A 26,595-nucleotide genomic window follows, 5' to 3' on the forward strand; every position below is an offset into this window, starting at 1 on the left:
AAAATTTCAAAAAGTCACTTCCAGTTTTGAGTTATTTCCCTTTAAACGAAAATTTATAGGTTTTCGTTTCCGGATAAAGGCTCAGAGACCACAAAAGCTGAAGCAGAATTTTTGCTGATTTTAGGAAACAGAAGGATTGAAGTTGTGCACATCGGTTTTTGTTTTTCGATTTCTGTATTCACAATGGCGCTATATAGGGGTAAAAAATTAGAACGCCTAAAAGAGCGAAAATTTACACATATTTTCCTTTTTATCTTGAAAACTAAAAATATTTTGTTAAGACATAATGAACAAAAGTTGTGCATAATTGCAAGGGCTTTCATATAATAATATTCAAAAGGGGCTGGCCCCTATAAATAGGGATCAAGGGACCTTGAAAGTTTTTGCTTTACAACTCAAAAACGGTAAGTATTTCGAAATATTATCGATTATAAAGTTGTGCTTTAACATCTTACTGATCTCATGAAATTGTAATTGTGTTCCGAGTCTTGTTTTAAAAGAGCTGGTGCATGACTTATATATGCACAGGTAATTCTTTTCACTCAGCACGTAAACGAGAGCTTCTCATGCTAATATCCAAAGCAAGTTACTATAAATAATAAACATGGCTACATTGGATGCTAATATTCTTCAGAATAAAGTTCTCGAAGTGTTTGTGCTTTTTTTTTTTTTTTTTTTTTTTTTTTTATACAAATTATCATGTTTATTCACTGACAACTTTCCCTTTTATTTCACTTTTTAAAAATCGTATAAACCAAGTCTACTAAAAAAGGAAGAAAATATCATCTTTTCCTCTTATCACATAAAAGCAAACAATATAGTGAGAAAATAAAACATAACTAAAAAGCACATATACTATTCACAGTCATTAAGTGCACGGCTTCAACATTCACCTTGTTTGTTTACAATTATATAACGCGCCTCCCTCGATAGCAGCGGGGCAAAGTCGGTCACTGGGAATCAATCGGCGTATGATCCAGAGACCCACAGTCATACACAAAAAAAAAAAAAACCCACCACAGAATGGTTAAATTAATTCTTGATAAAATTGTTCCTGCTTATACTATCTCTGTCCCATGAAAATATTATTTTGTTCGAGTCTTACGTATGGTAGGAAAGAAAGCTAGATCCGTATTCACCGTAAACAAGTCTCCGTTCTCATTTTGATATTGAAGAACTCTTTAGGCATATAATTGAAATAAACTTGCCGTAAGTAATAAATATTTTACCACGCTGTATCATATCTCTTTTTTTAATTAGGTTTTAAACGTGTTCTTTGATTCCCGTTCAGAGTATTCGGTAGTATCTTTTTCCTTTTATTAATAAAGATCTTTCCAAGAGAAAGAGTTATAGAAAAAAGTACCAGCATCTTTTATTCGTTTAAATATGAACATAAACAATATGAACGGAAACAATATACGCCCGGATTTCATTAAGAAAAATTTTAAAGAGTCAAATAATACACAATTATTTACTGTGCGATTCTCGTATTCACCTGGAACCAGAATTCTTTTTTTAAAGTGTGTTTACCATTACGTAATCTATCTTTCGATTACATGCTGCCGAGAAATTCTATAAAGCGACACACCGCGGTGAACCATTGACCCCGCAGTCATAGACAAATAATTGGTATAATATACAAACCATTCTACAACAGTAAGAAAATATTATTTTCTCTAAGTAAATCAAATCTTTTAAAGATATCTTAAAATGTTTTAGGTTTGACTTTAGTACAAAACGCTGGGGCATTTATTTTACATGTACATTAATCAGTCTTCAATTCATAAATAATTATATTCGTTAGATCCATGTGTAATTTGACGATTCATAGCGCAAGGACTGGCGATCTGCAGTTACTTTACTTCAACTAATATTTATTAAAATGCACAAGCTTTCCTCTTTTCACAAAAATAAATATTTTTTTTTCAACACAAGTTTTCCGAAACACATTTTTTTTTTTATCACAGATGTTAACCATTGCTATACCAATTTTAAACTTTTAAAGAGAATCTTCCGAATCGTAAGGATAGAATTATACTCAATGAAATGGACTAAACATCGATAAGTAACACCGGCACATGTAAACTTCATAAGTGACTTCTGTGCTGCACACTGTCTATTAATTTATATTACAGGTTTTAAAGTAAAGTTCAAGAAATAATGAATTTAAAGCAATGAACTTAATTTGTTTTATAATTTATTCAAAACCCGTATAAATGATCAGTACGAGCTAACATTGTAATTTTGTTCCGTGATTAAATATCAGTAGCAGGTTATACAATGTACATTCAAGTAGTAGTAAACCCGCATATGTCCAGAATCGAGAATTTAAGAACTTATATACCGGGGTGACAATGTTATCTGAATATTACAGACTTATCATGTAATTAAACGCTTTTACAACCTAAATTAAACTGTTAAAATCATAACCGGCACCAAAGTCAAATCATTTGTATCGTTAACCGTCTATAACTCAGTATTTTCTTTAAAATGATGAACTTACATCTAGCGCAAATTACTTTCCTTGGTTTAAAAAATACGCGTACGAGAGAAAACGAGGGGCATTTTATTCAAGTACATTCAAGTTTTTACCAGCGAGTCCCTGTATCAAGTATTGTCTCATTTTTTAATCTATTAAACATAATCTCCCTTTCCTATTTTAATTTTAATTTATTTGATGACTTTATTCAACTTCAAGCACAATATCATTATGTAGTACTAAAATGAAGTCCATGCACGGATGCTATTGTACATCGGGAATTTTCTTTAATCCTTTATCCATTTATTCCTCCTTCAAGGTAAATAATTATGAATGAATTGATTGAATAACGTGTATAAAACCATGTGGTTTCGGTTTGTCAACGTGTTTTAGATCATGATCAGCAAATCACAACTCCTCGGGTCTTCTTGTCTAACAGAATAATAACCTCGAATGTATTACGTATACATCATGACATCCCCATGCTCCTTAACCCCTTTATCTAAACTTTGAAATAAATGAGGAAAGATATTTTATTTGTGGACTTTTGAGTTTAATTTTATTGAAAGTAAAGCTATTACCCTAAAATACGTATTATGGAAAGGACTTTCAACCCCGTCTATCTTTCATAAATAGAAACTCCATGTTGTTTGAATATCCGGTGATGTTTTAAAATACTAGTACCTCAATGTTGTTTTTCTGACCTGTTACAAAATGGTGCGAGATAATGCAAATTTCAAACATCATCATCGGCCAATGACAGAAAAGTTGTAAACTTCCTGTCAGGGTTATAAACTTCTAATCACTAAAAGGTGTTTGTCTTGACACAGAGCCAAGGTTATTCTGTTAAGATCAAGGTCACTGACAGAAGAAATATTTTCTTTACTACGCTATGAATTAGTAAATGAAAATTATTGGAGGCTCTTACTTGAAACATACATTACTTATGATTGGAGGTTTTGTCATGACCCTGATCAAATGTCTTTCTGGCAAATCAAGGTCACTGACAAAGAAAAAAAAATGTTTAAGCATAACTTTATAATTAAAATTTACTGGAGGCTCATGCTGGGAAGAAAGGTTGTTGACATAAGAAAAGTGCAGTGACCTTGACCCAAGGTCTGTACTTCCTGTCCACAGCTCCAACGGAAGACCTACTCGTTGCTTTGCAACGAGCTCGGCTCTAGTTGTATATATTTCTTCAAATGCAAGAGTACCGATTTCTTAGTTTGATTATTATGGCTACAGGCAACTACACAACTTCTTTCAATTTTTAAAAACAGTTATAACAGTTTTTTAAAACCGACTATGATCCACCATCAGATTGTTCAAGATCTCTTCGCCTTGGTTTACATAAACGAAACTAAAAGAAGGTTCGGTACGACTTTTCCGGATTTTTAGGGTGTCCTTATAGGCATTTAAAAAAAGTCAATTGTTTCAAATCCATGCTGATTCGGGTAATGATTATCGTGCTTTTTAATTAGAAATATACACTAGTTTATTATATACCTATTGTGTATCACCCAATTTTACTGTTGAATTTACGCGATCACGTGACGTCGTGATCCGATTTTCCGGATCACCAACATGTTATTCACCACTCTCTGAAACTGATGACTTAGTACGCAGAAATATGACGTTATTTTTCTTGCGCGTTAAAAAGTCCCTTGTTATTATGCTTTGTTTTATGGATAAATGTTATGCAATTGATCTCTAAAGTTTTCTTTTGCTATATTTTGCTAGTTATGAGGGGGTATATAATAAATTTATCATTATAACAGTAACTTGATCTGAAGAGCCGTATCACGTCTCGTTGACAGGCGCGGATCATCAGATCAAACTCGACGCTTCGTGTCTGGTTAGATCTGATGATCCGCCCCGGTCAACTCGACGTGATACGACCCTTCGGATCAAGTTACTGTTATGATAATATATATATATATATAACTATTTCCAAATGAGAATGATCTGGTTATATATTCTAAAGTAAAATGGCACATAAAAAGGGCCCATTAAGCATTGCTTAAGTGCACTTGTCCTTTACATGTACTGTACATTCGTACAAGCACAAACTATCAATTTTATCGAAATTCTTAGTAAATAAAAAAAAAATATTTGTAATAATCATTATAGATATAAGTTTTTTTTCTTTTTTTCTTTTAATTTTGGTAAAATTGATGGATACGCGAGCTCCTGTGGTACAAGGGTTTTTTGTACGTTTTCTTTTTAATTCAATCGGGCTCGGTGTGCATGAAATTCACAAAAGCTAACAAAAATACAAACTCATCATGCCGAGAGACGTTGGTGCTTATTTATCAGAACAACAGAGGAAAACATCGGGAGAAGTAGCATCAGAATGGGGCCAAATCGAAGAACTTTACAACAAAAAGTTTGTATGATCCACGTATATTTCCAGAAAACATGATTACATTTAGAAAAATAAAAGAGGGGGGGGGGGGTGCTTACCGGTATTTTAGTTGTTTACTGTTTTTATGAAAGATATAAAAACAAAAGGGAAACACAGAGGTGAATGTGTTTTAAAAATCACAATTTTTGTGTATGTACATCATACATTTATTAAATTTTACAGATTATGGCATCAACTCACATTGAAGCTTCTCAATTTTGTGAAGAATCCCATATTTTCAAAGGGAGATGGTCTCATCAAGGTAACCGTAAATGATTTAAGTTATGTGTATGTATGTAGGAAACTGTAAAAAAAAGGTCTTTTTATATTATCAATCAAGCCTAATTTCAATGGATGTGAAAAAAAAACACTACAGTATTGTCCTAAATAATCAAATGCAGGTTTGTCGCATTGAGGATCTATTTTTTTTAATTGCATTATTATAATAACAAAGACATCATACTATTTCTTGTTCAATCATCTTAAAGGACACATTCACACAATATTGGTTTAACAGTGTTGAACCAAGCACAGAAGTTGACAGTTTTATCCATTTAACAACATAAACAACAACCATTGCATGAGCTTCAGGAGCGCAGACTTGTCGAAATCCGTCGGTCCTGTCGGCAAGGCCGGTAAAAATTTGTCTGGACCGATAAGATTTAAGAAAATGTCGGTCCAGATGACCGGTTGAAAAAAATTGAGCGTAATGCAAATTTAATAAAGGTCGGGATCGGGATGCGTAGTTAAAGGTCACAAACACAGAAAAAATGGCCGCGTACGCGGCATGTTGACGATAGCCAAGTAAATTTGTTATAACAAAGTCATAAATCATGTCATTTATGTCTATGTTAAAGACTCTCTATCCCAAGAAAGGAAACTTGTTAGATTTAAGGCTATTGAAAATAATAAGGGGCATTTTGGTGCTGTTATTCATATGACTTTCTCAGCGTCAAAATAAGGTACAAGTATCTGGTCTGACAAAAGTTTGACTGGTCCGACAGAACATTCGACTTTGTCAGACCAAATGTCTGACAGTGACTAAAAAATTTCGACAAGTCTGGGAGCGTTGTTAGATCATGTCCACTAGCACCTGTACCGTACCATTATAAATAGAGAACAGAGATAATATATTTATAGTAGCTTTAAATGTTAATTTTATAAAATGAATGCAGTTTTTAATCTTTTTATCCCATTTTTGTAGATGTATGAAAACTTCATTGCAGATTTTGAACACAGGTGAGTAATTGACATTTTAACTTAAGTTTAAGTGTATGTATACGTAAAGGCCTTCAAAATATACTAATAAAAACAATTAAATCATGTTTTCAACGTACATGAAGATTTTATGCTTAGAAAATTTAAAGAACACTGATTATCTTGAAGTATTTTAAATCAAGCTATTTTTTAGGTCACCTGAGTCACTCAGGTGACCTATTGCTATCTGTTTTCGTCCGTCGTTGTCCGTTGTACGTCGTTCTTCGTTCATCGTCAATCAGTCGTAAACTTTTGAACATTTTCAGCTTCTTCTCTGCAACCACTGAACCAATTTCAATCTAATTTGACACAAAGCATCTATGGGTGAGGGGGAACAAAACTTGTGAATTTCATGATCCCTGCCCCCCTGGGGCCTGGGGGGTGGGGTGGGGCCCAAACCACTAAAATTAATTAATGCAATCTTTAAAAATCTTCTTCTTTACTCCTGGACATCAAGCAGTCAAACTGTTTGTATGATTGTAATCAGCATTGAGTCCTCTACCAAAATTGTGAAATTCATGGCCCTGGGGTCAGGGGTTCTTTTGCTAGGGTGGGGCTAAATAAGTATTTAGTGAAAATGCATTATTTCTTTGAAAATATTCTTCTCTTCTCCTGGGTATTAAATAAACTAACTTAGTACATAGTTATGATGAGCAAGCGTGCCTCTACGAAAATTGTGAATTTTATGGCCCAAGGGTCAGGGGTTCTGGTGTTAGGGCGAGTCTCTATTGATCATATAGTGAAAATATATGAATTCTTTGAAAATCTTCTTCTCTGCTCCTATGTATTAAATAAACTAACTAAATTCAGTGATTGGGAAGGCCAAAATGGTCAATGGGACTATGGCGCAACTGTCAACATTTTTGATGGGCCATTTCGAAAATGAATGGGCCATCCATATAATCTGAAGGGCCATTTTAAGAAATAACAATGACAAACAAATATGAAATACGAGAGAAAACACGTTTTTGATTAACCAAATTTCAACGCATGAAATGCAGTAAATTTAATGGAACTTTCATACACTATAACTGACCCGTATTTTGTGTTAAAATTACGATAGTTTTGGAAAGGGAACAGTCCTACCATACAAATGAATGAAGTATTGTACCTCATGTAAGTGCTTCGTTTAACCGGTATTACTTTTTGACAGGTTTGAACCAATGAGATTTGTTTTAAATTGACTGCATTTAAAACGAAATTAAAACAAGAAAGAAGGTCATACACAAAATATTTCCAAATAACATCGCTAAAATTGAATGCGCACCTTGTCGCCATGATTGATTGATTTAATGCACCATTTTTCACTTCAATGAAACTATGGCGCATGACGCAAGCCCTTCCCAATCACTGTAAGTTCATAGTTATGTTGAGCAAGAGTGCCTCTACGAAAATTGTTTTTTGTATTATTTTGTATTTATTTTATGGCCCCAGGGTCAGGGGTTCTGGTGTTAGAGCGGGGCTCTATAATTGATTATATAGTGAAAATACATGAATTCTTTGAAAATCTTCTCTGCTCATAGGTATTATATAAACTCACTAAGTACATAGTAATGATGAGCAAGAGTGCCTCTACGAAAATTGTGTATTTTATGGCCCCAGGGTCAGGGGTTCTGGTGTTAGGGCGGGGCTCTATTGATTACATAGTGAAAATACATGAATTCTTTGAAAATCTTCTTCTTCTGCTCCTAGGTATTATATAAACTAACTAATTACATAGTTATGATGAGCAAGAGTACATCTACAAAAATTGTTAATTTTATGGCCCCAGGGTCAGGGGTTCTGGTGTTAAGGCGGGGGCTCTATTGATTCTTTAGTTAAAATACATGGATTCTTTGAAAATCTTCTTCTCTACTCCTAGGTATTATATAAACTAACTAATTACATAGTTATGATGAGCAAGAGTACATCAACCAAAATTGTGAATTTTATGGCCCCAGGGTCAGGGGTTCTGGTGTTAGGGCGGGGCTCTATTGATTATACATGTATAGTGAAAAAAACATTAGATCTTTGAATATTTTCTTCTTGTGCTGGGTATTAAGCAGATGAACTACCTATATAGTTATGAGCAAAGGCCCTAATCTTTAAGCATTTTGAATTTCAAGGCCCCAGGGTCAGTTGTACCATAGAGGGGGGGGGGGGGGGGGGAGGGCTGTACTTATATACTGAAAATGAATGAATTGTTTGAAATCTGCTCCTTGGTATTAATCAAGTATTTTTGAAAAGCAAGGATGCCTTTTCAAAAATTGTGCAATGTGTGGATCTAGGCCTAAGATTCAAGGATTCCTGTGTGGTAGCATCACTACTGATTATTGCTGAATATTACTGATTTGTTGAAATGCATTTTTTGTTCCCCTACCCTGCCTATGGCTATTAAGTAACAAAACTAAGCAACTGCTAAGTGTATAGTTATGATGATCAAAATTGTAAATTCTATAGCATCTGGCTTAAAACATGGATCAAATTCAATCACTGCAGGAAAGTTGTTGCATAATGCTCAGGTGACCTATAAGGCCCATGGGCCTCTTGTTTTGATATCAGATGACAATGATATTAGAGTGTGTAGTTTAATTACACAATCATTTTTTTTTTACAGAATCAACCTGCTAGCTTTGGCTGAATTAACTGTATATATAGTCAAACAGATGACAGGTAATCTTGTCAATATCTTGGGACATACTTTTCTAGGATATACATCCCCACTACAGGGATCTGCATTAACTTTTTAGCTCACCTGAGCCAAAGGCTCAAGTGAGCTTTTCTGATCACAATTTGTCCGTTGTCTGTCGTCGTTGGTGTTGTTATTGTCGTCGTCATAAACTTTTCACATTTTCAACTTCTTCTCAAGAACCACTTGCCCAATCTACCAAATTTGCCACAAAGCATCCTTGGGTGGAGGAGATTCAAGTTTGTTCAAATGAAGGGCCATACCCACATTCGAGGGGAGATAATTTGGAATTAATAAAAATATGGTGGTATGTTTTAAAAATCTTCTCAAGAGCCACTGTGCCAGGAAAATCTTTTTCTCAAGAACAACAAAGCCATAATTGATCATATTTATATTGAAGCATCCTCAGGTAGTGTAGATTGAAGTTTGTTCAAATCATGACCACCGGGGGTAGGGCGGGGCCACAATGGCCCCAAAGTTTTATATAGAAATATATAGGAAAATTCTTCAAAATTCTTCTTCTCAAGAATAACAAAGCCATAATTAATCATATTTATATGGAAGCATCCTCAGGTAGTGTGGATTCAAGTTTGTTCAAATCATGACGGCGGGGGGTAGGACGAGGCAATAATGGCCAACCAAAGTTTTACATAGAAATATATAGAAAAATTCTTTAAAAATCTTCTTCGCAAGAAAAGCAAAGCCATGATAGGTCATTGGTCTACTTTTGGATTTAAACTATTCAATAATAAACTAATTTCTACTTTTTCCTAGCCACAGTGCCCAGGTAACTGATTTGGCCCATGGGCCTCTTGTTTTCCTACTTGCCCATTTAGACAAGTGACCAAGATATTTACTTGTCCAAACTTCAACTTCACTTGTCCGAAAATTTTTCAATAAATATCTAATTTTGTCAACTTGAAAATAATTAGGATTTATAACTTAAAATAGAGTCCATGTCATATGTGAATGATTGATTTGTCTTGTTATTGATAAATACAACAAACATACACACAAAAAATTATTTATTTAAACTTCCTGTCCTGACAACAACATAAATGACCACAAGTGAATCTGTAAACATCAAGGCCTATATACCGAAGATACATGCCTCGTATGCAATTAGAGAACATAGATCCCGATGAAGTGTTATCTCAATATTACATAGTGATTTATATCGGGATTGAAAAATACAACATAGACAATGATATGCAAGATACCCAAAAGTTTATTTCCCCTTGAACCAGTAAAATTTGTCCTTAATGGCAAACACTGACCCACACAAATTAAAGTGACATTCAGTTGTATCAGTTGTGTGCTGCTAACTTTTTAATAGCAGAGAACATTTGAAATAATGAAAAAGAATAGAGAAAAATAATCTGTTCTTGTCTATATAGATTTCAAAAAAAAGATAAAATACAGTATAAGGCCATCCTTAAAAATTGTTTGTTTGAAATTGCCGTCTGAAGGGTTTCAGACACAGGAGGGAGGGAGGGAAATAATTTTATTTTATATATCGAAGATAAATTTTAAATTTTGGATAAAAATATCAGTAAATAGTAAATACATTTTCTGACTTTTAAGAAAAAGTATCTACCATCACAGGGTTGTGGTAAACCACTCGCCCACTCGCCAATGCAATTAAAATTTCAAGTGGGCAATGAAGAAATCAAAATTTGATCGCCCACTTGGCGAGCGTCTTGTTCTCGGAACATGACCGTGCTTTGTTTGTATTTTTATAATCCACTTCCTTTTTTCATAACAAACACTACGCTAACCATGACTTTTGGTGTCGTGTGCAAACTATTACATTTGTATACCATACAAGCACCAGGGTTCGAAATTCACTATATACAACTCGCAAAATGCGAGTTAGAATTTCCAAATTGCGAGTTAAAAAATTTGTAACTCGCAAGTTTTTGCGAGTTGATTTTTTCCACTGTAAATGTCACCAAGGGAAAAATTTATCTGACATCCCCCATTTTTAAACCCATGTCCGACAACCAGGCCTAAAAAAAATGACCGATCTATTCAAATTACCTCCAGGTGGATTTTTTTTCTCCCAATCTGTGTGGTTTGTTCAATCAGCTGATTTGGAATCCATTTATTCAAAAAAATATTAATTGTAGCTTAACTTGAGACATAAAATATGTCAACCTAATTAACATTTACCTTAAATATAAAGAGTAATCATAATGTATTATTGTAACAACAATTTCCCCCCACAACTTTTGAAGTTCTTTTTTTGCGTTTAGGCAGTCATGTTGGTTGCCATGTTAGGTGTCCACTGTAATATAACACCTGGTTTATTCCGTCCGGGGATGTTTGGCTCTATTAATCATAAGGGAAAAAAATCTTGACCTTCTGAACAATGATTTTTGAGGAATGTTACAGAAAACAAGCATATTTTTTTTTAAACTACATGTAGAAAATTTTAAAATTTTGTTTTGAATGGATGGTGATTTATTTCTAGAAAACTTTCATTTTAAAATTGCGAGTTGTCTTTTGAAATTGCGAGTTCATATTTTTGGAACTCGCAATTATTTGCGAGTTGTAATTTTCGGGAGTTTCTACCCCTGAGCACTAGTGTGACCTAGACGTATGCCCTAGTGAAACCAATAATGTGGCGGTTTATTGATGGGGTAATTAATTAAATAAATTATTTTACCCAAAAAAGTACTGCACAATAATTGTTATATATACAAAGAAAAGCAGCATTTTCAAATATTTTGTTGAAGAGGTACCGGGGTATGTGGGCCCGTAAATCACATTGTGGGCCCCTAAACTTTGAAAAGTAAGGGGCCCACGTGGCTCCTAGGATGTAAATGGTTAACCACAACCCTGCATCAACAAAAAAAACTAAATTTACATAGATCTGACACTCTTTTGCTCTGTTCTGTTTTGTATGGTGCATGTGATACATGTAATGGGCAAAAAACTGATTAAATAAAAAAAAAATCTTGCTACTTTTCATAAATAAATTTTTTTTCAGGAGGGGGCATTTCAATGGGACGGGAGGCAATTCCAAACAAACTATAATTTAATTTTGGCATAATGTACATGATTTACCTATTTGAAAACATTTCTTTTCAATATTTAGATGCTGATGCAGCTGTGTCATTTATTGAGAAAATAAAAGTAAAAGCCAGCGAGGAAGCCAAGATACTGTGTCTACATGTAACAACAATGGGAACAATAGAACTGAGAACACGTGACTTACCTGCAAAAGAGTTAATAGTGAACTTCACGGTACTTCTATCTAGACTATATACAGTACAACTTTATAAGGGTTTTATGATGAGAGCATCAGTAAATACTACTGAATTTAAGGGCTACAATACTGTAATATCCTGAGTATTGGCCACCCTTTTTTTGTCAAAAAATAGTTCAAAAGTAGGGTTGCACTCAATACATAAAACAAAATTTAATCCCCTTTTTAGCTCACCTGAGCCAAAGGCTCAAGTGAGCTTTTCAGATCATATTTTGTCTGTCATCCGTCTGTCCGTCAGTCTGTTCGTCTGTAAACTTTTCACATTTTCGACTTCTTCTCAAGAACCAATGGGCCAATCTTAAGCAAACTTGGTACAAAGCATCCTTGGGTGAAGGGGAGTTTAAATTGTTAAAATGAAGGGCCAAGTCCCCTTACAAGGGGAGATACAGTACCCGCATCATTATTCTTTACAAATCTATCGTGTCCTATCGTGCATGTATCCTATCGTATCGTGCGTGTATCCTATCGTATCGTGTGTGTATCCTATTGTATCCTATTGCATCGTGTTTTCCGTTTATCTTGTTTTGCGTTTTCTATCGTGTTTTCCGTTTATCGTGTTTTGCCTTTATCGTGTAGATCGTTTATCAGGTTCTATCATGCTTTGCGCTTATCGTGTATATTTGGAAACCCTCGCTTTTTATCTTTACTTCCGGAAGAAACTAGCGAGGTATTCCGTGTTTCTTTTTATACCCCCGAAAACGAAGTTTAGGGGGGTATATTGGAATCACCATGTCCGTCTGTCTGTCCGTCCGTCTGTAGACAAGATTTTGTCCGGACCGTTTCTCAGAAACTGTTGGATGGATTTGTCTGAAAATTTATACAATTATTTTTCACCATATGAAGGTGTGCACCTGGAATTTTCATCATGATTGGATGATTTCTCTGCATTTTACAGGCGTTTTTCCTTTTTTATTTTGTGATTTTGTTTGGCTCATAACTAGAAAACTATAAGACTTACAATCATCAAACTTGGACAATTTATGCATCTTGGGTAGACGGTGTGTCCCGACCTATTTCAAGGTCACTGTGACCTTTAATTTAAGTGATTTTTTTTAAAAAAACTAAGTCTTTAAAATTTTAAATTTCATAATCCTAAAAAATGTAAAAATATAGTTGTATCCTTATTAAAAAATGCTAAATTATTTAAAACCTTATTTTTTCATCATATACTTTACAGCAAATTCTGTAAAAAATGTCAATGATTTGAGAGGAATTCAGTTTGTCCCATGGGCATAATTATCAAGCACTGGTCAAGAAGAATTTTTGATAGCAGAAATGTGCATGTCAAATTAGAGAGAAATTAATGAGTTCATTGTCGGGAGTTAACTGGCAAGAGCATCATGCTGTATTATCTTAATTTATCTCTTGGGAGTTGGGCAAAAAGAAATGGCCTTTTAGTTGCTTGTGTTAATTAAGAGTTCTTGATGGCTGTAGTTCATATAAAGATCTTTCAATTGGTGTAATGTAATAATTAAAACAAATTGATGTTTTAGTTTATGATTAAGACTGATTAAAACTGAATTAGTATTGTATAATATAATTAAAATTAATTATACATGTGTTCTTTGAAAAAATATTACATTTCAATTTTTATATATTTGCAACAAATTGCAGTCATGTCTCACTTAGAATTTTATAGTCTAAAGAATAATTATTAATTTTTGATTTTTTTTTTATTAGACTGTAGCATTTCCATTATTTCATAAAATATGCAATAAACAATAAACAATTTAAGGCTGCAGATGGATAATTGTTAAGCTCTAACTCAGCCAGTTTAGAATTATATGATGTACGTATTATTTGTTTTAATTAATCCCTTCACTGTAAGTCTCTTTAGAGATGTATGTAAAATATTTTAAACCTGATAAGAAATGGAAAATAGATCATTGAAATCTGTGTCAATCTGTTAATCAAGGTTACTTGATTTTCTTGCACCCTAACCAATTTATGATTATTAAACAATATTTGATTGGCGTATCATGCTGTGGCGGGGCACTTTATTAGACGATAGTGAACACCTCTTACTAGATCCATAAAATATTTCTGAATTGGCACCTACTCTGAAAAACCAAGCGGGGGTATTTGTCCCTATTGGACAGTTCTAGTTCGTTTTGTTGACTAAAATAAGATTATTTTAACCAAGAAAGAGAAAAAAAGTTGTATTCCTTAGTTTTTTCATCATTAAAAGAAATAAGACAGCGGAACATTAACTGGCAAAATTGGAAATATACAGCTTACGTCATTATACCCCCGCAAACAAAGTTTAGGGGGGTATATTGGAATCACCATGTCCGTCTGTCTGTCCGTCTGTCTGTAGACAAGATTTTGTCCGGACCGTTTCTCAGAAACTGTTGGATGGATTTGTCTGAAAATTTATACACTTATTATTCACCATAGGAAGTTGTGCACCTGGGATTTTCATTATGATTGGATGATTTTTCTGCATTTTACAGGCGTTTTTTCTTTTTTATTTTGTGATTTTGTTTGGCTCATAACTAGAAAACTATTAGACTTACAATCATCAAACTTGGACAATTTATGCATCTTGGGTAGACGGTGTGTCCCGACCTATTTCAAGGTCACTGTGACATTTAATTTAAGTGATTTTTTTTAATAAACTAAGTCTTTAAAAATTTAAATTTCATAATCCTAAAAAATGTAAAAATATAGTTGTATCCTTATTAAAAAATGCTAAATTAAGTAAAAACTTATTTTTTATCATACACTTTACAGCAAATTCTGTAACAAATGTTAATGATTTGAGAGGAATTCAGTTTGTCCCATGGGCATAATTATCAAGCACTGGTCAAGCAGAATTTTTGATAGCAGAAATGTGCATGTCAAATTAGAGAGAAATTAATGAGTTCATTGTTGGGAGTTAACTGGCAAGAGCATCATGCAGTATTATCTTAATTCATTTCTTGGGAGTTGGGCAAAAAGAAATGGCCTTATAGTTGCTTGTGTTAATTAAGAGTTCTTGATGGCTGTAGTTCAGATAAAGATCTTTCAATTGGTGTAATGTAATTAAAACAAATTGATGTTTTAGTGTATGATTAAAACTGAATTAGTATTGTATAATATAATTAAAATTAATTATACTTGTGTTCATTGAAAAAAAATTACATTTCAATTTTTATATATTTGCAACAAATTGCAGTCATGTCTCACTTAGAATTTTATAGTCTAACGAATAATTAATTTTTGATTTTTTTTATTAGAATGTAACATTTCCATTATTTCATAAAATATGCAATAAACAATTTAAAACTGCAGATGGATATTTGTTCAGCTCTAACACAGCCAGTTTAGAATTATATGATGTATTATTTGTTTTAATTAATCCCTACACTGTAAGTCTCTTAGAGATGTATGTACAATATTTTAAACATGATAATAAATAGAAATTAGATCATTGAAATCTGTGTCAATCTGTTAATCAAGGTTACTTGATTTTCTTGCACCCTAACCAATTTATGATTATCGAACAATATTTGATGGGCGTATCATGCTGTGGCGGGGCACTTTATTAGACAATAGTGAACACCCCTTACTAGATCCATAAAATATTTCTGAATTGGCACCTACTCTGAAAAACCCAGCGGGGGTATTTGTCCCTATTGGACAGTTCTAGTTTCTATCTGTTACAATCAAAACATTCAATGATAGACAACGAAATGGGCGGGTACTATTCCACGCGGACATTTGGAAAACATCGGATTGAAATTGCAGATCGAAATTCATTTTCAATCCACCTGAGCTGTTTTCAAAGCAAAGAGTGAATGTATGATCCAAAAATCAACTAATTTCAAATCTCAAATACATATTGTTTGAAGTTCACATTAATATGAGTTTTAGCTTATAATTTTAAGAACGCAAAAGATCATAGAAGACAAAGATTATTTTTCAGGAGATATTTGATTCTAGAAGGGGGGGGGGGGGGGGGAATTGTCGAATCAGGTCATGGGTCAACATGACAAAATATTTTATTTCTAGGATCATCATCTTCCCAAGTCAAGAGTTTCTGATCCGCTCCGCTACACATAATGTTTATGTTGAGCCGAGCGGATCAGAAACTCTTGACTTAGGAAGATGTAGGAACATAAGAGTGCATGAGTTTTATACTTATTCTCACTGAAAACAGTACTGTTGGACAACTGTATTTAAAAATCATTCAGCCCCCCCCCCCCCCAACACAAACATACAATATGTACATATATTTACAAAACAGAAATGAAATATTTGTCCCTTAAATATTAATTTATTTAAAACACTGGACAAAAAAAAATTCAAACTGTATCAAAATTGAAATTGTCTTCTGGGTCAATCAGTAAGAATGTGCCTTCTAGCATATCTGAGGTGGATTGAAAATGAATTTCGATCTGCAATTTCAATCTAATGTTTTCCAAACGTCCACATCGAATTGTACCCGCCCATTTCATTGTCTATCACTGAATGTTTTGATTGGAACAGATAGAAATGACGTAAGCTGTATATTTCCAATTTTGCCAGTTAATGTTCCGCGGTCTTATTAAAGTTTGGAAGGAAAAGAATAAATATATAAATAATATAATTAATAAATTAAATAATTAATAATAAATTTGATTAAGAAAATAATCATATCATAGTCAAGCAGAGAATCAAAATTAATTTTTGAAAATGAAATAATCGATTCCATGTTTTTTTTTATACATCGAATTGTATGGTTTTTTGGACCCAAAATAAATATGAATAAGATTTTTAGGTCACCTGAGTAAACTCAGGTGACCTATTGCTATCCTTTTTCGTCTGTCGTTCGTCGTCCGTCGTGTGTTAACATTTGAACATTTTCAGCTTCTTCTCTGCAACCACTGAACCAATTTCAACCAAATTGGCACAAAGCATCTATGGGTGAAGGGAACAAAAATTGTGAATTTCATGATCCCTGCCCCCCTGGGGCCTGGGGGTGGGGCCAAAACCACTAAAATTAATGCAATCTTTAAAAATATCTACCAAAATTGTGAATTTTATGGCCCCAGGGTCAGGGGTTCTGGTGTTAGGGTGGGGCTCTATTGATTATAAATAGTGAAAATACATGATTTCTTAAAAAATCTTCTTCTCTGCCCCTGGGTATTAAATATACTAACTAAGTACATAGTATTGATGAGCAAGAGTGCCTCTACGAAAATTGTGAATTTTATGGCCCCAGGGTCAGGGGTTCTGGTGTTAGGGCGGGGCTCTATTGATTATATAAAGTGAAAATACATGATTTCTTAAAAAATCTTCTTCTCTGCCCCTGGGTATTAAATATACTAACTAAGTGCATAGTTATGATGAGCATGAGTGCCTCTACCAAAATTGTGAATTTTATGGCCCCAGGGTCAAGGGTTCTGGTGTCAGGGCAGGGCTCTATTGATTATATATTGAAAATACATGAATTCTTTGAAAATCTTCTTCTCTGCTCCTAGGAATTAAATAAACTAAGTGCATAGTTATGATGAGCAAGAATGCCTCTTTTAAAATTATGAATTTTATGGCCCCAGGAGCAGGGGTTCTGGTGTTAGGGGGGCAGGACTCAATTGATTATATAATGAAAATACATTAAATCTTTGAATTTTTTTTTCTTTGTGTCTGGGTATAAAGCAAATGAACTACCTTTATAGTTATCATCGACAGATGAGCAAGGGCCCTAATCTTGCAGAATTGTGAATTTCAAAGCCCCAGGGTCAGGGGTGGGGTGGGGGCTCTACTTATATACTGAAAATGAATTTATTGTTTGAAATCTGCTCTTTTGTATTTATAAAACATTTATTTATTTTTTTATATTAAGGGTGCCTATTTGAAATTTGTGCAATGTGTGGACCTAGGGTCAGGGGTTTATGTCACAGTGTTAGGGGCACTACTGGTTAGTTGGAATGCATTTTTGTTCCCCTACCCTGCATATGGGTATTCAGTAACCAAGCTAAGCAACTGCTAAGTGTATTGTTATGATGATCAATGGTGCCTCTTTCAAAATTGTGAATGTCATATAGCATCTGGCTTAAAACATGAATCAAATTCAATAACTGGAAAATTGTTGCATAATGCTCAGGTGACCTATAAGGCCCGTGGGCCTCTTGTCTTGAATCAGAGTCACTAGAGGATGATTTTCGGTAAGTCAATGTGTATACGTACCCCTCCCCCCTTTCCCCCTAAAAAAATTAATAATATTTTATTAGTTAGCAGGGGATTGATATGCATCTTTTTTAAATGCAATATTCATTTTCTCCTGATCAATTGTCTGGTACTTTTAGGAATGTGTTTTCGCCTCTGATCTGCATGTAAGCACAATTATTTAAAATCTTGATTTTTAAAAGTTGAGCATTTAAGCAGGGACCTATATACTAACGAGATTGGCAGCTCTAGTACTGAACTGTGAAAATCTGCTGAAATCTCGCACGTCACGAGATCCTGCGAGATCGGTCTATTCTCAGTGGCGCCATTTTGAATTCGAAGCGAGAAGACTCCAAGATTGATTACTTTATCTGCTATTAATCCTTTAATTGGTCTTATCTGCGATCGAAAAGATATTTAAGACATGGTAAGTAACATAATCTATGTGTTTATGATATCTGCCTTGGCCAATCATGAGGTGTTTTCATAGTAATTAGAGATCAGTTGCATATGACTGGCCAAGCTTGCTATCGCGTGGGTATGTTTTCACAACACAGCTGGTGGTTGAGGTACCCTGCGTGTTATTTCTCTTCCTAATTGCCAAGCGAAAAGCATTCACAACTTGTTTTGACTAGCCTTATTCATTATTTGTATATCGGAGAAGTGAAAATTTGTTTATTTCTATGTGGCGTGAACGAGGCATTTTAAGACAAAATTCGTTAAAGACAACCCAATTTTTTTTTCAAATTCATCTGAACATGGCAGATAAAAGGATGTGAAATTAGCAAATTATTAATAAAAAAAGTATTAAAAATGGGAAGAATAGTTTATTTTTGGATTTCTTTTATAAATATTGATTTTGCTTGCCTTTTTTTTTGTCGGTCAAATATGATACCTGACCTGAATTTAACCTTCGTTTAAGGATACTTATAAAAGCATCTTTGTGGGCAAAAAGTAGAAATAATGGGTTAGAAATACCTCTCAGACTTAGAATAAATGTTATAAAAATGAAAGAGAGAAGAAAAGGAATATTGTAAATCTAGAAAAGTTTGCCTCGTTTAGGTACACATTACAGGTCAAAAGAAACCTTTATCAGGGACCTATACATGTTTATAAAGACCTAACTATTTGAAGCAGTATCCTTGACCCTGTGCTATGAGCAAATACTGGAGTGATATTTCTCATTTGTTTATTTTTTTTTCTCAGAAACAAAAATTTATAACTTTATATATCCAATCCGGAACACCTCAAAAACACTGTATTACAATTTTTCACCATGAAGTTGTATAAGGCCACACCAATTTGGAACATAGTTCTTCGGATTTTCAAAAATAAAAAGAGAGGCGAGCGAGCGAAAATATTTTACAAATATTTATTTTTTCAGTTTTCAAAATTATGAGGCGAGCGAATATAATTAATATTAGTGGCAAATATTTCTAAGTTCTTCTATAGTACACAGGGGTATACAATTGAGAAAAAAAAATCAAGTACTTTCCCACAGGCTAGTGGCAGCTTTCCAGTTAATAGCCCCTAGTAAAAAGTTACATACCCAAACAGAGGGGCAAAAATTAAAATAAATACTAATCTGGAGAAGAAATTAATTGCTGAAAAAGTCAGGGTACTGGGGTCATTCTTTTGAAAATTTAAGTGAAAAGTTCTCATTATCAATATTTATCATGCATAAATTGTTATGAAAAAAAAATCAAATTAATTTAAATGAATTATCTTCCCTTTTTCTTGATCATTGCACAAGCTCATTTAGAATAAAATCAAAATCATTTTGTTTTCATCTTAAATCATTAAATACACTGGAAATATATTTTATGTGAGTCATAAAACACTTATCCTTCAGTTCATTGGATAATCGTAAATAATTTAATGAGATATCTGCATGTATTTACCATAAATGTAGGAAAAGAGGAAATTCGGATTAGGAAAAAACGATCGTTTTTGGAAGTAATTTAGTCAGATAGAACTACAAAACAGATAAGATTATAAAAATTTATTGACGGTAGGAGCACGTTGTCTGGAAAATTTTAACTGGTTGGGAATTTTATAATAAATACAAGTGAAAATATCGATTGTTCTTGTCATTGTTGCATTGCGTGTGTAGTTATGTTTTTTTACCAGCCCGACGTGCTACCTCCTTGCAGAAAACACCTAGCCTGATCCCCCAAAATGGTAGCCCCGGTTGTTTGGATATGCTAATTGCTCACCCCTAGTTCATACAAACAGTTACACGAGAATCTTGCAAAACTTCACAGACTGCTAAAAAGTACAAACAAACACTAAATCCCGCGCTTCTGTCATACAAATTTTTAAGTCTTCTATGCGTTTTGTGTAAAAAGTCGAGAGAAAAAAATTGAAATCGGATATTTTTCGACGCGCGCGCGAAATTTATTTTTTTAATATTATAATCTGGATTTGTTAAAAATAGAAGCGGCGAATCCGACGAACTATATTAGAATTTGGTATGGCCTAAATAAAGAAGGTCATAATTAAAAAATATTCATAGATTCTCATCTTACTCCAATTTTCATCACCCTATCAAATTTATTTTCTTATTCTGATCGGGATCAGTATTCCACTCCCACTCAACTTTTGTTTTCAATCCTGCAAGTGATCCTGCACATGTGAGCATGATTTTGACAGCTGAAAAAATTCTAAATGTTGTAATATATATAAAACAAGGGTCATTGCTTGTTAAAGATTGATGATGATGTGAAGTAAGAGATAAATGGACCTACATGACTTTTATTCAGGTATAAGATTTATATATAAATCAGCCCCGATTGACCTCGTAATAAAAAATCTGCAAAAAGGAAAAACAGAAAATAAAAGCTTCCTGCCCATGGCTCAGCATTAAGGCACGTCTGACTGACTCTGACTAGTAAAAGTTTGGTCCGTTCTTGTTTATTTCTTCTCAAGGTAGCCTGACTGGTCGTGTGAAAATATCCCTTAGTAAATTGTATTATCGATGTGTTAAATCAGGATTCACTTTTCGATCCCGATGAAAATTATTCATGATTGAAAATTGTAATTTTAAATTTTAGTTTACTTCATCAAAATAGTTTTCACCATTTTGTTTATATATCATTAGTATCATTAGTGTTTAGGATTACTTCCTTTAAAACTGTCTAATAAATATTTATTTTATGTACATGTATGATCATAATCATGATAATATAACTATTTAAGCAAAAAAAAAGTACAATCATTCAATGACTCACAGATATACTGGATCAAATCCGCATTCACCTTTGCAGCAGGGCTAATATTAGTACATACTTTTTCTGAATAAGAAGTAGAGCACATACAAAAGAGTATATCAAGTGTCTTATCTAAGCCTTTAGAGTGTCTTTATACAAAAGCATCAACTGGATAATCATTAGTTCATTGGTAAGAAATGAAAGAGCTATGATATATCATCCAAACTGTGTTCTATGTTCAAGGAAAAGAAATAAAAGCAATGATTTGGGACTATTTTTATATCCTGCACCATGTTGATTATATTAAAAATAATTAAAAAAAATCAATGGAGATTTGTTATCTTTGGATGCTCTTTATCAGTTTATTGAATGATAATTTTTACCAAATTCAAGTCCAGACCTGAATTATTATATCTTTTCCAGAATTATACATTTAAATGTGAGATAAAAAAAGAAAATTAAAAACATTTAATAAATCTGATATCTAGTTTAGAAAATATGACTTGGTGCCTTTCATTTGTCACCCTATTCGAGCCATATTTTGCATTTTGTAATTCCAGACACAGAACTAAGACATTGTGTTTACAAAAAAATTGAATATAAACATTAAGTAAACTTAATGCATCATGTACACTTCATCTAGTTCAAAGGGCCTAAGATACATGACACAAGCCTTTTACAGTCTCTAAAATTTAAAATTCTCAATTTAAAGTAACATTTTGAATAGAAATATTATGTTATTAAATATGTTTATTTCAGAGCAATGCCTGTCCTGAAAAGAAGAAGCGGATCCATCGGCCAAAGAAAAAAATACCACTCCAAAAGGCAGCGTAGTCACAGTGTGTCAGACGTATCGGTTCAACAGCATGATCACAGTTACAACACCCTCAACAGTTCTTCAGCTCCAGGTCAAGATTTCCCAGACATCAGTCAGTGTTCCAGTCCAGACATCCCTAATGTCATGGAACAAGAAAATGTTCAACTGCCTTCAGATCAGTCCTATTGTTCCAGTCAGGTCACCGCTGATCAAGAGCGAGAAGCTGTTGAGGATGTGCAAGTTACCTCTCCTGTTTCACAGACTTTGCCACATTCTACAGTAGAAAGTGAAGACCCACTGACCCTACTTAAGGATGAACTCATTTCCCTGGTTTGTTCTCCATATACTGTGACGTACCATCTTCATCAGCATGCCATAGAAATTATTGAATTCTACAAGCACCAAGAACAGACCTCCTCAGTAAAGTTAAGTGTTGTGATTGGGAGAGACTTTTATGTGAACATTTATGTACACAGGACTTTAATTCCATATTCTCATGATTTCTGGAGTGGACTCCCAAGGCAGACATTCACAGCCGCTGGTGTTTGCAGAGTGTTGGATAAACTTAAACATTATGGCGTATGCGTGGGAAATCCTAATGCTGAGTTCCAAGATCTGACACCAGCAGGAAGTGGATTATCAGACACAACATCCGAAGAGATTTCAGCATTCAGAGAGGGGAATTTGGTGCCATCCAGGGAAATCTGTCATATAGTTCAACGATACGATCATCGAAATGTGATTTTCTTGTTGAAGGCGCAAGGTGTGTGAACTGTTCCAGGTACAGACAGCTTCTCAGAGAAAGAAAGTATCGGAGAGAAGAACAAAAGTACAGAGATGTCTCCATTACAAGCACCTACAAACATTCCGACATGACACGTGACATGCTGTACAAGAAATTATCTCTCCAGAAGTCCCACATGAAGTCTTTACAAGCAGAAGTTGACCGTCTGAAGAGAGGAATGAATGCTGCCATCGAGAAAGGTCTCAAACTAAGTGAGGATCAAAATCAGGAAATGAAGGATTTGATTGGAAGCTGTCAAGATGAAATGGAAAAAGAATTTCCGGATCAAGGGTGCTACCAAAGACTTAAGACTTTTTTGGGAACAGCAGAAAAGGTATGAAAAGCACGGGAAACATGGTATGAGATGGCATCCAATGATAATAAAGTTATGCCTTTACCTGAGACACAAGTCATCAAAAGCATACGAGGCACTTCAAGACTCTGGATTTGTGCAACTGCCAAGTACTCGCACGTTATACAATTATTCTCACTACATGGAAAGCCATCTAGGGTTCCAGCCAGACGTCTTACGAATGTTAAAAGAAGAGTGTAACAAGAAAGACATGTTTGCTGCCGATCACAGAAGTTTTATGGGCTTGCTGTCTGAAAGAAGATCTTGTGTACAATAAACATTCCGAGGAAATGGTTGGCTATGTAGATTTGGGCAACATCGGAAACCAACTATGCGAATTCGAATGATCCCACAAGAAAACCAGATGCAGCTCTGATGGTGTAGCAAAGTTTGTCCTGGTGCTCATGGTCAGAGGGGTTACCACCGATTTGAAGTTCCCATTCGCTGCCTTCTCAACAATGGGAATTACAGCTGACTTTTTATGCGCCCGAATTTTTTCGGGGCGCATATTGTTTTTGTCCTGTCTGTTTGTCTGTTTATCTGTTTGTCTTTTTGTCTGTCTGTCTGTTGTCAACTTTAACCTTTGCCAAAACTTTTGAACCGTAAGAGATAGAGACTTCATATTTGGTATTCATACTCCTCTAATTAAGTTCTTTCAAATGACATCAAGGTCAATGACCTTGTGATCTTGACTGTGACATATATGCTAAAAATAACTTTTTCCACTGTTTGTCATAACTTTTGAACCATAAGAGACAGAGACTTCATATTTGGTATGCATACTCCTCTAATAAAGTTCCTTCAAATGACATCAAGGTCAATGACCTTGACTGTGACCTATGGTATATGCTAAAAATAGCTTTTTCCACTTTTTGCCATAACTTTTGAACCAAAGGAGATAGGGACTTCATATTTAGTATGTATACTCCACTAATTAAGTTCTTTCAAACAACGCCAAGGTCAATGACCATGTGACCGTGACTGTGACTTATATGCTAAAAATAGCTTTTTCCACTATTTGCCATAACTTTTGAACCATAGGAGATAATGACTTCATATTTAGTATGTATACTCCACTAATTAAGTTCTTACAAACAACACCAAGGTCAATGACCTTGTGACCTTGACTGTGACCTATATACTAAAAATAGCTTTTTCGAACTTTGTTGACACCGGGCGCATAGTGTTTCACAAACACATCTTGTTATATCCTATCATTTGGAAGGCCATTTCCATTCTGGAAGTTGTTGTGAAATTAAAGGTACTGTTTTGTACCTGTGATGGTGCCTCGGCAAACAGACGTTTCTTTAAACTGCATGCCAGAGATGGAGAAAGCTTAACCCACAAAACAGTCAATCCACATGACAACTCAAGAGACTTTTTCTTCATTTCTGATGTTCCTCATCTGATTAAAACTGCTCGAAATTGCTTCAGCAATTCCTACTCTCACACTAAGTCAAGGACCCTTTGGAATGGAGGAAGAGACATATCCTGGATGCACATTGTGAGACTTTATGAAGAACATTGTGACCAGAACCTATACACTCCATGTCCGAAGCTAAACCGTGGACATATTGACTTGAACGCCTTTAGCAGAATGAAGGTCAGACTGGCTGCTCAAGTTTTGAGTGAAACGGTGGCCAATTCTCTAGAGATGTGCTGTGACGAATGAAATGAAAGGTCTTGTGATTTTGAAGATTTTTTGTTCAACACTTATTCAGAGATTTCTTTTCGTTATGGAGATATACTGAATGGAATAATTTAGGGGCCATCGCTAAAGGTCCTTAATGGGGCCGTCTTACAAAAATTTAAAGTATGCATATTGTTTAGAACATTATTCCGACCATCTTTTGGTCAAATATGCCCATCAAAATATTCCCCGTTTTTGAGATATAAAGTGTCAATACATGAAGATTTGACATTCTGGCCCCTTGTGACCCCTAATTACGTAACATATGATCCAAATTTTTTCATGTATTGTTGCAGATTGTTTAGATGAATACCTTTGCTTCAGTAATGTATAACAAAATATTGATCATTAAGGAGTAATAGATGAAAGACTTTTGGCCCCTCTGAGCCCCTAATTTGAGAAGTCAGTCCCTTTTTCTTGATATCAAATGAAAGGTCTTTTGATTTTGAAGATTTTTTGTTCAACATTTATTCAGAGATTTCTTTTCGTTGTGGAAATAAGCTGAATGGAAATATTTAGGGGCCATCGCTCGAAGTCCTTAATGGGTCCCTTTTACAAAAATTTAAAGTATGCATATTGTTTAGAACATTATTTCGACCATCTTTTGTTCAATATTGCTTATCAAAATATTCCCCGTTTCTGAGATATAAAGTGTCAAAGATTTGACATTCTGGCCCCTTGTGACCCCTAATTACGTAACATATGAACCAAATTTTATCATGTGTTGTTGCAAATCATTAAGATTAATATCTTTGCTTCTGTTATGTATAACAAAATATAGATCATTAAAGAGTTATACAGTGGACCCTCATTTATCCGGACGCTTTGGTTCCCAGTCAATTTGTCCGGATATGTGAAGCATCCGGATATCTGAATCACCAGTTAAACAAGACAGAATAACATTTTAAAATTTCGTTCCAATGAAAAATCGTCCGGATACTGAAGCATCCGGATATCTGGCGTCCGGATATCTGAAGGTCCACTGTAGATGAAAGACTTTTGGCCCCTCTGAGCCCCTAATTTGAGATGTTAGCCCCTTTTTCTTGATATCAAATGAAAGGTCTTTTGATTTTGAAGATTTTTTGTTCAACATTTATTCAGAGATTTCTTTTCGTTGTGGAAATAAGCTGAATGGAAATATTTAGGGGCTACCGCTCGAAGTCCTTAATGGGTCCCTTTTACAAAAATTTAAAGTATGCATATTGTTTAGAACATTATTTCGACCATCTTTTGTTCAATATTGCTTATCAAAATATTCCCCGTTTTTGAGATATAAAGTGTCAAAGATTTGACATTTAGGCCCCTTGTGACCCCTAATTTTGTAACATATGATTCAAATTTTATCATGTGTTGTTGCAGATCGTTAAGATGAATATCTTTGCTTCAGTAATGTATAACAAAATATTGATCATTAAAGAGTTAAAGATGAAACAATTTTGGCCCCTATGAGCCCCTAATTTGAGAAGTCAGCCCCTTTTTCTTGATATCAAATGAAAGGTCTTGTGAATCTGCACAACTTTTCTTCTATATGTTTT

General features: G+C 34.2%; 2 protein-coding genes across 2 annotated transcripts; both read left to right on the top strand.

Annotated features, from left to right (window-relative positions):
• Nucleotides 1-4,705: 4,705 nt before the first annotated feature.
• Nucleotides 4,706-13,593, top strand: LOC134274176 (26S proteasome non-ATPase regulatory subunit 13-like). Its single transcript, XM_062756433.1, has 6 exons — nt 4,706-4,865; nt 5,067-5,145; nt 6,088-6,122; nt 8,737-8,792; nt 11,909-12,057; nt 13,573-13,593. Exons 1-6 carry the CDS (start codon nt 4,765-4,767, stop codon nt 13,591-13,593), a joined length of 441 nt encoding a protein of 146 aa, XP_062612417.1. The 5' UTR covers nt 4,706-4,764.
• A 4,945-nt stretch (nt 13,594-18,538) lies between these two features.
• LOC134274173 (uncharacterized) lies at nt 18,539-23,242 on the top strand. Its single transcript, XM_062756431.1, has 2 exons — nt 18,539-18,635; nt 22,177-23,242. The coding sequence occupies exon 2, from the start codon at nt 22,181-22,183 to the stop codon at nt 23,003-23,005; it is 825 nt and encodes a 274-aa protein (XP_062612415.1). The 5' UTR covers nt 18,539-18,635; nt 22,177-22,180; the 3' UTR covers nt 23,006-23,242.
• The last annotated feature ends 3,353 nt before the right edge of the window (nt 23,243-26,595 follow it).

The sequence above is a fragment of the Saccostrea cucullata genome, unplaced genomic scaffold, assembly GCF_032062105.1.
Source record: "Saccostrea cucullata isolate Sc308-1 unplaced genomic scaffold, CSIRO_AGI_Scuc_v1 ctg670, whole genome shotgun sequence".
NCBI classification, from domain to species: domain Eukaryota; kingdom Metazoa; phylum Mollusca; class Bivalvia; order Ostreida; family Ostreidae; genus Saccostrea; species Saccostrea cuccullata.

Excerpts from the sequence above, each read along its gene's own strand:
- LOC134274173 (XM_062756431.1), top strand. The coding sequence starts at position 22,181 with ATGCCTGTCCTGAAAAGAAGAAGCGGATCCATCGGCCAAAGAAAAAAA.
- LOC134274176 (XM_062756433.1), top strand. The coding sequence starts at position 4,765 with ATGCCGAGAGACGTTGGTGCTTATTTATCAGAACAACAGAGGAAAACA. Across the intron at positions 6,123-8,736 it reads ATTGCAGATTTTGAACACAG|AATCAACCTGCTAGCTTTGG; the intron begins GTGAGTAATTGA and ends TTTTTTTTACAG. Across the intron at positions 8,793-11,908 it reads TATAGTCAAACAGATGACAG|ATGCTGATGCAGCTGTGTCA; the intron begins GTAATCTTGTCA and ends TTCAATATTTAG.